The sequence below is a fragment of the Melopsittacus undulatus genome, chromosome 2 (genome assembly GCF_012275295.1).
Source record: "Melopsittacus undulatus isolate bMelUnd1 chromosome 2, bMelUnd1.mat.Z, whole genome shotgun sequence".
NCBI lineage: Eukaryota > Metazoa > Chordata > Aves > Psittaciformes > Psittaculidae > Melopsittacus > Melopsittacus undulatus.
In genome coordinates, this window is record NC_047528.1 from 115,395,740 (window position 1) to 115,411,641 (window position 15,902).

Consider the following 15,902-nt stretch of genomic DNA (forward strand, 5'->3'; position numbering starts at 1 on the left):
ACTCTTGTCCTAATTGCTCTTCATTATGGGAACGTGGGAAAAATTGTCCTTACTTATTCTTTGAGAGAAAATTCTGCTTCAGCTCTTTAATCTTCCTGGATGCTTGGGGCTTCCCATTCCAAGCAGCCTGGAAAGCTGTTCTTATTTTTGTGGCAAAGCAAGCCTTTCTCATAATTCTGTATTTAAAAAGATCATGTTACCTGGTTGTCATTAAAGCTTTTGGAATTCCTGAGCCATCTTGGCTACACAGAGGGCAGATCATACCTATTTGTTCATGTCTGATTGGTACCTAGGCAGAGAGATACTTACCCTACATAACAACAAAGCTGTTAAAGAAATGTAAGGAAGCTTTTCTAATAATCTACTTACTAATTTCTATTTGTAACTTCTAACATGCTGGAAGAAATTCTTGGAAATGTTGGTTTTGCTGTGGGGAGATGAAAAACATTCCTTCTAAATCCTGCCTGTGTCAACTTGACTTCTCAAGTTAGAGCAATCTCTTGCATTATTTTGCAATACACTTGCACAATACGTAGGTAACATGTCAGAAACCATGCTTGTTTGCTTGTCTTTGTGCACAGTTGTGGTTTTGAAAAACAAATATGAAAACCAAACACCTAGAGCCAAAATTCAAATGATTCTCCTCTCGCTCCTCCTTTCCCCACTGAACAAACAACAAAAAATAAGGGAGAGAAAAAGTGTAAAGACAAAGATAGTGGTGAAAGTGCAGCAAACAGGACCTGATAGCAGTATCTGGCACTTGCACTTGGTTTTAGGCCGTTAAAGGTGAACTGTGGAGAATGTGCTTAGCAAAGGGAAGTGTGGAGGTGCATCTCCAGTACTGTCTCCTGCCTGTAGCTTGAGTTTTAAATGGAACCTTGCGGGGGACACAACAAAGATAAGACATAACCAGGTAGCCTGTTGTCAACTTTGAAACAGGGCTTCCCATGCCTTTATGGCAATATATGCTATACGACCCTAATTGTATCCAGCAGCTCTTTATTCTCCGTAGCTGAAAGCGTGTAGGTCCAGCAGCTGGACATCCTCCCCTTACCCTGTGGTCTTGCCACATGATGCTCTCTTGGCTTTGTAACATCTCCCCTTGCAGTACTCATCCTTGCTAAGGGTTTAGCCAGCCTTAGAAAGAGGGAAAACTTGCCCTCAGCATACTTGTTTGCTGTGGCTTGCATAAGATTATTCTGAACAGTTGGTTTTATCTGCCTTTTTGGGCAGAGTTGAAATTAGAATGAGTCTGTCCCTTCACCAAGAGAAACTGTGAGATTCACTCAAGTGACAGGCTGAGACACTACCATAGTCCTTGGGTGACATTTAGTATATTGTTAATAACTTCATCAACAAAAGGGTTTTCTGTGGTGTTTGGGGTGTTGGTTGTTTGAGTTTATTTTAGTTGGGTGTTTGGCTTGAATGGGTTTTTTTATAGTTCTTGTTAATAAGCTGTAATTCTTCATTTCTGTGAAGCAGCTGATTTATGAAGCAAACTGAAACACTTGTATGTTTTCTGTGACTCCCGTTATTTATAACTGTGGAAAGCTGCACAGTTATTCTTTTTTGAATTGTGCTCATTTTGGAAGAAGGGCAAAGGAACAAATTTGAACCGTGTGTGTTGGTATTTGTCAAAGGATGGGTGAACAAGGTATGCAAATACCTGATCATCTTCATAGCACTAATGTGCCTTCAGTAGGGTCATCTTTTAGTGGGGGTTTTGGTTTTGTTGGGTTTGTTTTTCTTCTAATAAGGGTTTATGTTAAAATAATTGTTTCCCCTGTTTCTACCTGGGAAAAACATGCCTTAACACGCTGCTTCTTTGTTCCAGTTATACATGTATCAGCTGTTCCGGAGTTTAGCCTATATCCACTCCTTTGGGATCTGCCACCGGGATATAAAACCACAGAACCTCTTGCTGGACCCTGATACAGCTGTTCTAAAACTCTGCGACTTCGGAAGGTAAGTGCATCTGTGGCCTGAAACCTGGTAAGAAGAGCTTCCTTCAAAGTGAACCTGAGTACAGCTTTGCAGAGCAGGGCTCTGTGTTCCCCAGGAGGTCTTCGTCTGTAGTTTTGAAAGAGAAATTATTGATACTCGTGTTTTCCTCTCAAAATGAGTTCATATGGGGGGGTAAAGGATATCAAGAAGGGGGAATTTAAGTTCAGGCTTCTTATTTATGAAGGCATTAGAAAAATAAATACAGTGTCATATAGGTGAAATACAACACCATGGAAAAATATAACCAAACATTAGGGTGAAATGTGTTTGGGGAAGAGAGGGCAGGCACATTGGCATGATAACCTAAAAAGGCTAAAGTTACACTTTATTAGTCTACTTGTATATACACCAGTTGCCTTAATATTTCAAATACCATAAGAGGCTCAAGATCAGAAGCAACAGTTCTAATTGAAGCTCTTAGTGGGCTGTATCCTAGTTTCCTGTATCACATTTATTTCCAGTTTCTGTTGAAGTCAGTCACCTTTAGAGTCCAACCCCAATCTTAGAACTGATACAGAAATCTGGGGAGTCCACATTAAGACAGGAGACAGATTTCTCTCTATGAAAGTTCTGTCTTCAGACTGTGATACAACTTTGCAGACTAAAATAGTTAGGGCATATGTGTGAGAGGTCACAGAAGCTGCCGTTGCTAAATTAGTTTGCCCATACTGAGTGGGAATGTCAGATGGTGGTTATTCAAGCAGCGCATCGTCATGCCTTGTGGCTTGGGAATCTCCTCCTCAGGTCTACCTCACCAGTGCTGGAATGAAATGGGAATCGTACTGAACTCAAAAGTAACAATGCATAAAAAGATGGTACTTCTTCTGTGCTAACAGAGAAAACAGTGGGAATTCGTTAATTGTTGTTTCTATACAGAAAGTGGAAAACTGAGACTTTTTAGTACAGACTAAATGGGTGGTGAAAGGCTGAGAGTAGTGACTGGAAGGCTGGACGTATGATCTGGCTGGCTTGCCGCTTGATGGGTTTTGTGCTACTTAGTTGAATGTCATTTCTGAAAGGGCAGTTTTGTCTTCCACCTCCTTTCTGTCTAACACATGGGGTTAATTAAGAAAGAAGCATAGCATGTTCATAGACTCATGTTCTGAATGTAATGTGCTCTTGTGTTCCTTTATTTACTTCCAACATTAGTGATTGGGCCAATATTGTAAGTTAAATCCTTTGTGGCTGATCTCTTGCAGTATAAATGAAGCCTTCATGTTAATTGTGGCACATTATCATGTGACTGCAGTGGCAAAGTTTGTTTTCCTTTGTCTCTAACACACTCTCTTAAACAGCAGAGAGTTAGAATATTGTGATGGAATGTTCAAACCAAACCCTGCTCTTAGTTCTGGTGAGTATCCAGAGCTTTTGAACCTTAAAAGGGAACTGTGTTTGAGCTGTATTCTGTCCTCTTTTTCTCTGTAAACAAACCTTTGTACCTGGCAAAAGACAGCTGCCAGCCAAAAATCTGACCCTATTTATCACCTAATCTGTAGGCACAATTTCCTTGGCTAAGTCCAGTGTAAGGTAGCGGTGGATTGAACCGATTTCATGGTAAATCATTTGAGTTTATGGCTTTCATCAGCTTAGAAGAACATGGTACTTCAGTATTTAGGAGTTGGAGTGAGTGAGGAGTGCCAGAGCAGGTTAATGTGGGTCTGCACTGCAGTGCTGTACAGCCATTAGTTACTTAAAGATTGTTATTTTGCTTTCTTCACAGTGCAAAACAGCTGGTTCGTGGAGAACCTAATGTCTCATACATCTGCTCTCGGTACTACAGGGCACCAGAGTTGATCTTTGGAGCCACCGATTATACCTCCAGTATAGGTACGTATGTGTGTGTGTGTGTGTGTTAAAATCTATACCAACTACATGAATTTGTATTCTGCAGTCAAGTTTTAAGATTTTCAGAGATCTTGGATACAATCCTTAGAGGCAGAATTTTATTGCAAGTGGTCAGGTCACACTTCTTTATTAAATACTCGCATTTTGCACACAGCTGTTGTGATTTCAATGCCTTTTGAGATTTCCATGTCAGTTACATTAGGAAAGGGGCTTTTTTAATGTATTAAGAGAAATCTGATTTCAAACAAAACAGAAAAAATCCAGGTAGCTCTGCCAAGTAGTTTAGAAGTAAATAAGAGCTCTCAAGCTAGAAAAGCGCTTTGATGACTTAAAACAACTGTGAAGAATGACTGTGGAACTATCAACTACTGCCTCTTGATACACTGTGATTTAGACATGTAGAATTCTGCAATGCTACTTGGGTTTTAGCAAAGAGTTGTTTGGGAGGGCAGGGGGATGGGAAATGTAGCCTGATGATTGGCTTTAAACAATCTTAACAGGTTTAATGTATTACATGCGGCAGTCTTTCTGATTTGAATCATTCAGTGAACTTACGCTGTCCTTTAGTCGTTACTTTTGAACACAAAGATGACTTTCTGATACCTGGCACATAGCTGTGTCATGGAAATAACTGGGGAGGTTTTGGCAGAGATCAGGGAACAGCCAGGTTTTGTTACAATGGAGTCCTAAAACTGAATTGCATAATGAAAAACCAAAACTTAACAGCAGTTTTTGCTGGGTGGTTGTGGTAACTTCTCAGGTGTCTAGTCAAGGTATTCCCCAGGCTCCCTCTGAGTGCTAGGGTTAGAGACAAGATTTGGCTCTCGAGTTCCCCAGTATTGTGCTAAGCTTTTACATTGCTTATGGACCTGAGTCTCTTAGGCAAGGTTTAATATGTTCAAGAAGATTTGAAGATCATGATTAATTCTTGGCATTATATTGTTTATAACCAGTTAAAGTATGTTTAGAGTTTGTATGTTCTAACTGGTGTTAGAGGCTGGCTGGCTCATTTCAACTCCAGTTCTTTGAAAAGAAGTATTCCTGAAGACTTACCTGCTTTAGCTAGTGGGTTTTTTCCCATTAGTTATTCTTCAGTATGTATTGTAGCAACACTTGTGTGTCTCCCCACTGGAAAACAGGAGGCAGAACCGTAAGAAGCATGGGAAAAGTGATAACACAATGAAGGTAAAAGGGCAGAACTTACTTAATGGTTGGCTGCTGCCAAAAGTGACAGCCCCAGCCCTACTCTTCCTTTCCTCTGGATACCCTAGCTCTCACAGTTTACTGTTTAATACACCAATTCAGCTTCAAACAAGAGACATCTGGTTAGGCTAACATTCTGCTGCCATGTGTGAGTTGAACCAGCATTACTGCATGGTCCGATAAGCAGCAGAGCCCAGGTAGAAGCAAACTGAGAAGACAGCTGATCCTGGCTGACATAATTTTTCCAGCTGAAAGTGAATAGATTGGCTCAACTGCATTATCAGAATGCACTGAGGCAACTTGTTCCTGAGGATAACTGCATAAAGGAGGGCTTTAGGTGAGCACAAGCGACTGCTTTATAGATAAGTGTGTAAATTGCTCTTGTTCCAAAGGCATAGTGACCTTCATCTTGCACTTTTCTGCAAAGCTCTTTTAAAGTTGCTCTTTCAGTTGTTTGGTTTCTTCTTACCTGCTGGTCTCTAAAACAGCTATAATAAGAATAGGATTCTGAAGTGAGGAGACCATTTTTCACTTGCCAAAAACATCATGCATTTCAGTCAGTGGTCAGACTTTGTTGTGCTCCCCCAAAAAAACCCTGTTTCTCCCACTCAAGCCTGAAACTTGCACAGACTAGCTTGAAAATGAAGTTCAGCAAGTACTCCTTCCTTCCTATCCATTTCCCCTTCCTTTCCTTCTCAACAGAAGCTTTGCTGAAAAGTGAATAGGGGTTTAGTTTTGTGATGCTGCTGTATCCAGTGGTGGTAAATACCAGCATATTCCTTCATTCTTGTTAGATAGGCAGCAATAGCACTTAGTGAAACTCTTCCCCATTTCACATAGGATTGCTCATCCAAACTCAACCAGCATTCTTTCTACACCAACCAACAAACACTGATAGGTTTCTGACATGAAAGAGAGAGGAAGGAACATTTAATTACCAGTACTTTACCCACAGCTCAAAGTATAGGGAACTGTGAAAGTCTTCAGTCTTGTTTCTTGGAAATAGAGACATGCTTGTGTTTTCCAGATCTTGTTTCTTTCTGAATTGCTAATGCAACAACCCTTTCCTGCTACTGAGTCTCTTTATATAAGAATTCACTTGTGTGTGGTAACAAAAACTGAGCTTATGTGTAAGGTAGGGATCTTCACTTCTTTGTTTAAATACACTATCTTAAAACTATATGAAAAATAAGTGAAGAATATGATGCCAAAAAGTGTTCTTGGTAGAACTTTGTATACATTATCTGCAAGGCATCTGCTCTTTTCATAATGTTTTTGTTGTTTGCTAACATTACTGCAGGGCTTATGATTAATAACACACTGCAATATAGTCATTATTGGAAGTGTTTCTGAGCAAGAAGTGCTTTTTAAAGCTTAGGCAGTGGCACTGTGGTGGCCCAAGACTGATGGTGCAGCCAGCCTGCATCATGACCCTTTCAGTAGTCCTTTGTTTTGTTTAGCACTGTAATCAGGACTTGCATTAGGCTGTCTGGCTTCATCTAGTTTGTCTTTTAACACCTGAATTTGTCCTTGCAACATAACTTGCTCTTCAATTAGCAGAAACTAAAGTTGGTTCCAGGATGTCTTCTCATCCTGGGTGTCACAACAGAACTGTCAACTGGTGTTTAAGGATGTTGATTATTTTGTGAAAGTGTATGATTTACATTTAACCTGAAAAGTACCTTTAAAAACACCCTCACAGCCAGGGTAGTGTTTGTTGCACTTTCTGTTGAGTACTAAATTGGTACAGTGTTTAAATATATACTGTAGTGAAAGCAGCAACAAAACACATTTATTGCAGTTGATGCCTCTGTGTGTGCCATCCGGCAGACATGGGACTATAGTTAAAATAATGACCTGGGAAATGACCTATCCAGATTTTTAAATAATCCCTGTTGCCAAATAGCTACAAATCCAGGCCCATAGCAGCTCTGTTGTCTACCTGCCTTACAACTTTAGGGATTTGTGAAGTGATTCAGAGCAGCCTGAGGAGAAGGACTTGGGGGTATTGGTTGACAAGAAACTGAACATGAGCAGCTTCAGTGTGCGCTTGAGCCCAGAAACCAACTATGTCCTGGGCTGCATCAAAAGGAGTGTGACCAGCAGGTCAGAGGAGGTGATCCTGCCCCTCTACTCTGTTCTCGTGAGACCTCACTTGCAGCCCTGTGTGCGGTTCTGGTGTCACCAACACAAGAAGGACATGGAGCTGTTGGAGCAAGTCCAGAGGAGGCCACGAGGGTGATCAGGGGACTGGAGCACCTCCTGTATGAAGACAGACTGAGAAAGTTGGGGCTGTTCAGCCTGGAGAAGAGAAGGCTGCGTGGAGACCTCAGAGCAGCTTCCAGTGTCTGAAGGTGATCTACAAGGGTGGTGGAGAGGAGCTCTTCATCAGGCACTGTAACAATGGGACAAGGAGTGATGGGTTCAAACTGAAACAAGGAAAGTTCAGGTTAGATACAAGAAAGAAGTTCTTCCCTGTGAGGGTGCTGAGGCGCTGGCACAGGGTGCCCAGAGCAGCTGTGGCTGCCCCATCCCCAGCAGTGTTCAAGGCCAGGTTGGACACAGGGGCTTGGAGCAATCTGCTCTAAGTGGAAGGCGTCCATGCCCTAGGCAGGAGTTGGAACTGGGTGAGCTCTAAGGTTTCTTCCAACCACTCTGGTTCTATGATTTTTCAGTGGTTAGGCACAAGCATTGCCATGTCAGTTGGGTGCCTTCATAGCTTGGGCCTTCCTTCACATGTGACTAGGAATTCTGCAAGTGTGTGCGTGTTCCTCAGGCTTGCTGGGCATGGCACACAGTTCTGTTCCAGCAGCTCATTTACAGGAGGGTTGGTTTTTTTTGCAAACCAAGCCCTTTGGCTATCCCTTGACAGCATTTTGGCTGGAGCTTTTTCCTTGTAGGTCTGTGTGTGTGTTAAGCCATCCCAGAGTATGTTGCTAGCATGCTGCTGGCTGCACTGGTCATATGGGTGCCGCTGCCTGCTGAAAGAACTATGGGATAGCTGCCCACATTCCCTTACAGTGTTCTGGGACAAACATAGGCGCTGGAGCAGGGGTGGGTGCAGATGTTTCTGTTGCTACGTGATCTTCTTCTCTAAAAAGAAGCTGCACAGTTAAGCTTTACATCCATAACGTGCATTGTTCTACTAGGTTAGTGATGGGGCAAGGGAGGGCTCACGAGAACGTGGCACTGCTTTTAGCTAATAAAAGTCTGCTGGTCTCAGTGTGTTTCTCTGTCCCTGCGCTGGCGGGAGTTGAGAGAGTTCCAGAGGGAACATTTATAGCCACTGGCAGGGAAAGATTGATCTGCGTGGATGTATTGCTGGCTTTTCTTGGGGTGTCCAAAAATAGGTATCATGAAGTTATTCATTCACTTTCTTAGCGAGCACTTAGATGGAGGGAGAGAGTATTTCATCTCAGCAGTCTGGAGCAGAAGCTCCTCTGGAGGCGTGCGTAGTTGGGATGTCTCAGGCTTTCTTGGGGAAGAACCATCACGAGGTGTGTTCAAAACCTGTCGCCAAACAGTGAAGAGGGTTTCTCTCTGTCTTGGATGGCAACTTCCAGTGCTGAAAATAAGCATGTGTGTTAATTTACTGAACTATTCTAAAGTCACTTGTAGTTTCATCTCTTCATTGCAGAATAGAGATACGTGTGTATAGCTTTTGTTCCAAACACTGGAACACAAGCATGGCTTTCCAAGCATTTTCGGGTTTCAGCCTAATTCTATCTCCATGATCTGTGGTTGCTCAATGTGCAGAACTTGCACCGATGTAGTGTGTGTGCCCATAATCCAGAACTCTGTTCTTGTTCTGTGTTCCAAACACGCAGCAGTAAAGAACACTTTGGGCTCTGGCATTTGACAACCTCATAGGGCTGCTTCTCTGACTCCTGGTTTCTTCCCTGCTAGTTTGTGTCTGTGGTTTCCAGAGCAGTAACTTTGAGTTATCTCCAAAATGGAGGAATTCCATCAAGACCAAGGAATAGTGACACAAAGATAAATAGATGAGGGAAAATAAACGTAGGTAAACATGACCAATGAAGTGTCAGATAAAGGAAAGGTTATAATTGTACGAAAGAGATAAGAGCAGGCTCAACTTTCTTCCCTCCCTTCTTTCCTTCCTTTTTCTTTCCATCCTTCTGTCCTCCAGATAACAAGTTAGTGGAGCTGGAATGTAATACAATGAATGGTATTCATGCCATGACGAAGAGGGCCAGCTTCTTAGCTTGGAAAGGCAGAATCGGGAATCACAGAAATGAAACTGGCTGATAGGGTATTCTGTCCCAGACAACTGGAAATGGCCACTGCCCACTGGTAGAATTAAAGCTAAGGAGTGTATTTTGCAGATTGTCCTGCTGGGTGCCTCTTCCTGAACTAAAGAGAAGTTTCCTTTTATTACCTTCCCTAATGCTGGAACAGCATTCAAAAGCCAGGACATTGTACAGATTATACTATTAGACAAGATAACATCCACCTAACAATTGTGACTATCAAGAAAGTAATAGAAACTTAAGAAAAGTTTCGTAGTGTAACAGGCCACATGAATTTGTGTGCTTAAATTAGTGCAGATAGGCCACATCATGAAGGTATTTCTCTAAGTGTTCTTCAGTCTACAAAAGAGATGGCATTAGCTGCTGTTAGAGTGTGTGGAAGCTATCTGAAGTAAGCTATTTGAAGGTTGCTTTTGGCTGGCAGTTGCATTTATTGTCCATATTGTTTAGACTGCATCTCACTTGAAGGTGTGGAAAAAGTAGGCTTGGCTACTTTCTTCTACTTAAAATTAATAGTTTTCAACATTTTCTCCTCAGATTTCACATTGTTCCAGCTAGTTTGGCTTAGGGATGAATTGTTGATTTGTTTGCAATGAATAAGTCAGTGTTTAGGGTTCTCTCTTACCTTGTTTAAAATTAGTTTAAGGCACATTTAAAGCATGTTTGAAATTAGTTTAAAATCGTCTTTTGCCTAAATTAAATTGCACATATTAAAAAGATATAGTTCACAGCCATGGGAGTAGGTAGTTGCACCCCAAGCTTGCTCTGAAAGATTATTAACCTGTAATAATTTGAGCTGTGACTGTGCTAAGGCAGAAAAGGGTCTGGAAAGGAGCTATCAAAGCCTGATATGAACTACCTTATCACTTCTCTTCAGTAATGTGTCTTTAAATATAGAATGTAGTACATTGTTTATGTCAAGCTTGAGTAAAATGTTACCATCCTATAGCCAAATCTTAGTCCTTTTAAAGCCAATGCCATAAATTCACCAGGTTTTGCAGAGGTGCAATTTCCCACTTGCTTTCTTATTCTACATAGCTCACGAGAGCTGTAGAAACACCTATGTAAATGGTGTTTTGTTGCTATCCCTGCTTGGAGCTGCTGCAGTTAGCCTCTGCTCTTTGGCGTTTATGGAGGATGCTTCAGGGGTTTGTTCACTTCCTTGCCCAGGGAATGTTGCCCAAGTCCTAATTTGGAAGTTGGTGAAATTACAATCCTAGAAAAAAAAGTTGGGAGTTTTAGAATGCCTGTAGCTTGTTTCAGTGTGTGTTTAAAGTGTCAGCAAGGAAAATTAAGTAGGCTTTTAATAAGGAGTTAGGTTACCCAATTTGAAGGTGTCACTGCACAAGGAAGCACTACACAGATTTCCAGTGGATGAGTTGTAAGTTTGATGGTTTAAATGCATCGCAAATGCAGCAAGGATTCCTCAGACATCCCCACCACTTCCCTCATGGCCTCCATTCTTTTTCTCCTTTGTCCCCCTGTGATGCCCTCATCTGTCTCATGTACCCTCTGCTGTTCTTGCTTGAGCAAGGACCTGCGCAGCCTTCAGCTTGTTGGCAGCTGCAGTGTGGCAGAGTGGGGGCGAGCCTGGCACATCCCACAGGGATGAGCCCTCCTGTCCTCAGCAGCAACACTGATGCATGCTCTCCCTGCTGCTTTTACAACGTGCTTCAGTAATGGATTTGAGTCTTTGGCCTTTCAGACTTGACTGAAATTGACTGGGGAAGTGCAAAAGCATTTAGGGAGCCTGGGAATGGATAAGCCAAGAGAAAGGCAACTTCATGGAGCAGCCAGACCAGAAGGTCATTTAAAACAGTTTTAAGAAGCCACAGTCTAATTTGAAAAAGCTCATGCTAGCATAGTTTCAACATTTGTAGAGGGAGTGAGTTGTGAATGCTGACTTACACCAACCCAGGGCTGACACTGAGCGTATGTTCTGACAAATACTTTCCCTTCCCATATATTGTTTCTTTTTCAGTGCAAAATAAGGGTTGAAGTTGTACGTAATCATTATAGCTTTGGGGTACCATTTGTTTTGTATACTCAATGTAAAGGACTTCACTCTTTCAAATCCCTTTAAGGTGCCTTTAAATAGACTTCTGAGTTACAGTGTTCTAACTGCTTAGTGCATTTAATGTTTCTTCGATACTTGTGAAGAAATCTGTGCTACCTGTTGAACTGTTGTATAATTTGCTATAAACCCAGCAGACATGGGATGACACAGAAAGTGATTCTTTGCTTCATGTTTTTGTTGTATGTGTTGGTTCAACATCAGGGGCTATCAGGGAGAAACTTTGTTTAGCATTTGGTTACAATTAAACATTCTTTTGTTGTCCAAAAGTGATCGCTTTGTGACCATATCAGCTTTTATTAAATATGACTAAAAGATCAAAAAGCATAATCTGGTATGTTTGCTTCTTTGATACTAAAGACTCAAACTGTGCATTATTTCTGACTGCTGTTCATACTGTAAGTTGTTGTAGGATAAACCCTGATGCGATATTTGTACTAAGGCATTTCTAGAAATGTATCTGTTTGACACAAAAGTGAATTATCTTGAAAGCAGCAGTTATGAGCAGTTGAAAGCTGCAGTTATGAGCAGTGCTTTTTGTCCACTGTATGTTCCAATTGAACCGCGTCTTTCTTGAGAAAAAGAGAAGGTATTTTTACATAGCCCTCTCTTTCATTTAGAAATGGGGGAAGGAAATATCTGTTTTAACAAATTATTTTATCAGCAGTCTTGATATCCTGGAAGTTTGGGGGTATCTTGTTGGATTTTATTATTATTATTAATGTTATTATTTGCATCAGTCTGTAGTGGTTATGACAAAATGATAATAGACTGTTTAGAGAACTGTCAGAGACATTTTCCTTAACACAGGCCTTTAACCATAACTGACAGTGTTATGCATATCATGCTCCCCAATGGCATAGTTTAAATGCAGTAGAGGAATAAGGATCTCTGTCATAATGTTGACTTATCTCAGGCTGGAACAGGCCTCAGGAGGTAAATTCTTTGGGGTTTTTAGTGCTGATGATGCTGTTGCTTTGGGGAGAGAGCTTAGCTTGTAAAAGTAGGCAAGGATTTCAAATGGAATCAAAGATGGAGGGGGACTGGTTTTGCTCTTTTCTTGTTTGGGACATTACAGTGTTGTAGGCTTTACAAATCTTCCATTACACTAATTTCTTGTTTGAGGCTGGATTTTAGTGTAAGGCTTCAGATGTATATTGAGCAAATGACTTTTTAGAAAGCCTAATAGTCTGGTTTTGGAGAAGCAGTTAGCTCTGCATCTAGGGGCAATACTTTTGTTGTGTTGAGCAGCTTAAATATCAGTATTTAGTGTGCAGTTCCAGCAGATTCTCACAAACATCTGCTACACAGTCCTTACTGCATTTACTTCATTAGATTTTTCATTTAAATGAGCTGTGTTTCAAAATTAAAATGCTATATTCTGTAGTACATTTAGATACATTCTTAAGTTGCTGTTGTAGTATGTAATGGTCTTATTTTTATGTAAGGTATACCTGTAATTGAGTATGAAAGTTTTCTTTGTGTGGAGGACTAGCTGCTGATGACTACTTGTAGCTTCTGGTGTACATAGGAACATTAGTTGATGGCTTCTTTTGAGGGTGCTGTTGACCTGATCCAGACTTGCAGTTTTGCTGTCCAGCCAACCCTGCAAATAGAATTAGCATAAAGATTAGGTCTGAGTGTGACTGAGTTAGAGAGGCTGTCTCACAGATTAGGTACTGCAGGATACAAGTGATACTTGCAGCACTGTTTCATCTGCTGGTGGATGAAAAGTTGAGTCTGTTCAGCAGTCAGAAACAGTATAAACATCAGCCACTGTCTGATCAGTGATTTAAAAACACAGGGTTTGGGAAAATCCTTAAGTTTCAGATGGCAGATATTCTCAGATCTTATCCCTACATGTGTAAGTTTTAATGTCAATACATGATGGCATTTAACATTCTTCCCCAGTTCTCATTGTCTCATGGTTTGATTTCTAAGCCTACTCACTATTGCTTTATGCTAGGTATCTTTTTTTCTAGGAATGTGTTTTATTTTTAGCTGTGTTAAATACCCTATTAAATATGGCAAAGAATAAAGTAAGTAGCTTAAAATTGCTGGGGTTTATAGAAATTGCCTAATATGTACCTTTTACTGATACCTTTCCTCTGCTTTCCCTTTTTTAGATGTGTGGTCAGCAGGCTGTGTATTGGCTGAACTGTTACTAGGACAACCAATCTTTCCAGGTGACAGTGGTGTGGATCAGTTGGTGGAAATAATCAAGGTATGGAATTTTAAGTGTTGCTTTGACTGCATTATTTATTCTTTGGGAATCAGTATGAAAGCATACACTGGTATAAACTTGTGAATGTACAAAACTCTGTCACCGTTGTACAGGGTGCTGCGTGTAAACCATGTTTGAGAACACTTCTCGTGCTTTTTGTGAGAACTTGATGATCTTTGCACCTCTTGCAGTCATGCATAATGATTTGTCATCTTTTAACTATGCAGGGGTTTTTTCTCTCTTAAAGAATTGCACTTCCAGTGTGCTTGGAAATAGTGCTTACCTACTGAGCCAATATTCATTAATGTGTGATTTTAATTCTTTAAGAATCTGGCTCTTTTTCCTTTGTTGTATGCAGTTGGTACTTTGCTTTGAAAACAGTGTTATTAAATCTCCTTGTGCCAGATATGTTGCCTTCTTCTCTTTCTTCCTTCCTTCCAGCTCTTGGAGATGAGGGGTGAGACAGGGCACTCCTTTTTGCAGGTGCAGAATCAGGAAATTTAGGGCAAAAAGATCTTTCACCTGAAGAGTGTTGTTTTTCAAGTGGAAAGGCCTAATGTTTCAGAATACGTAACATTTGTGTATCACTTATGTCCAAACACATCTTGATTGTTTCATTTGGTGAGCTGTGAATATTCTGTGATTCTCAAATTAGAGGCATGGAAGAGTAACTCATAGCTTGAAAGATTGGTACCTGGCTTTGCAACACCCTGGTCTCCCCCACTTCCTTCAACTTCTGCAGTGAAGGCATAAAGGTTTCTAGAGAGCACAGTGGTTTTCATCTGAATCCGTATATGCACTTAATAAGACCGGGGGTTTAGAGAGGGTAAAATGTGTGCACACACTGTTTGGCTGTATTGGTTTCAACGCTACAAGGGGTCTGTGTTAAGAGAATTTCCTTCTTGGTTTTGCAAATTCACTGCTGTCTTGATGCATGTATCTCTGTGTGGCATGCATCAAAAACTGTCACAAAACCAAAGTGTGAGTAGAAGAGTAGAACTTCCTACTGGTGTCTGTGTTACTAGAAGAGATGCTGGGGTCTTTGTAGCTGTCCTTACAGTGTATAGCTGTTCTAACACCAAGTGGTCATTCCTCCTGCACAGAGGGCATGGACTGGTGAGGCTCAGTGTTTCTGTGGCCTGCTCTGTGTTCTCAATGGGGTGTGCTCTGACCTTTCTAGGCTCTTGCCATGTATCCTCCACCCTTTGACAATGTAAACTTAGCTTTATTTTTTTTCCCTGGCCATGGCAAGGGGGTTGGAACTAGATGATCTTAAAGTCCTTTCCAACCCGAACTAGTCTATGATTCTGTGATTTACAGAAACAGGGTTTCCGTCTGTCCTGCTGGAAAACCTCCAGTCAACAACTTTTCTCCAGAGGTTCCACGTATTGCACTTACTTCTATGAATTTCTTGATTTCTTATTGCTGCTTCTCTGTCCACTCTATGTTCAGCATATCCAAGTTGGGTCAGTTGACATAGGAAACACAACTGGAAAAAATTAGAGTTGCTCTCAGAAGTAGGGCTGGTGATGGTGTAAGTGACATTGTTATCCTGTTGAGAAGTGTCTTGGAGCAGTGTGCTGCTTTCTGCTACACTGCTTTTGCAAGACGTGAGGTGGTCCCTGTGGACACTTTAGGTGGCCAGAGTTTCTCAGGAGTTTGTGCAATGATCTGCGGTGTTTGCCTTCCAACATGTTCAAAACGTCCTGGTTTGCTTCTTTATTAATCTCTGCAATCTTGAGGAATTAGATCCAATAATTTTTTTGTAATTACAATTGTTTATATAATGGTGAAATTCCTGTAAGTCCTTCAGTGGCTTGATCAGAAATCTGAGAGCAGAGAGGACTTACCAGCAAAACCAGAGTGTTTTGCCCTAGCAGTGCTTTGATTGTCACGATGTGGAAGTAAAATAATCAGGAACTAGATGTCCTCTCATTATTGACATGCTTGCCAAGCAAAGACTGTGGTTGGGTTCAAAGTTTGCTAGAAGCTGTTATCAGTTGGATGTTCTTCTATGATGGGGTCACAGCATTGGTGGATAAGGGAAGAGCAACTAACATCATCTGCCTGGACTTGTGGAATGCATTTGACACAGTCCGGCACAACATCCTTTTCTCTGAACTGAAAGAGCATGGATTTGATGGATGGACCACCTGGTGGATAAAGAATTGGCTGGATGGCTGCACACAGAATTATGATCAATGGGTTGATGTCCAAGTGGAGATCAGTGGCGAGTGCTCTTCCTCGAGTCACTATTGGGACCGATCTTGTTCAACATCTTTGT

At 41.2% G+C, this 15,902-nt stretch overlaps 1 protein-coding gene across 2 annotated transcripts in view; it reads left to right on the forward strand.

Annotated features, from left to right (window-relative positions):
- Nucleotides 1–15,902, forward strand: part of GSK3B (glycogen synthase kinase 3 beta) — a 141,911-nt gene that overhangs the window by 92,102 nt on the left and 33,907 nt on the right. For both annotated transcript variants that reach the window (XM_005143029.3, XM_005143028.4), the window contains exons 5-7: nucleotides 1,835–1,965; nucleotides 3,725–3,831; nucleotides 13,521–13,618. In XM_005143029.3, the coding sequence (XP_005143086.1) occupies nucleotides 1,835–1,965; nucleotides 3,725–3,831; nucleotides 13,521–13,618 (336 nt within the window). The remainder of the gene's footprint in view (nucleotides 1–1,834; nucleotides 1,966–3,724; nucleotides 3,832–13,520; nucleotides 13,619–15,902) is intronic.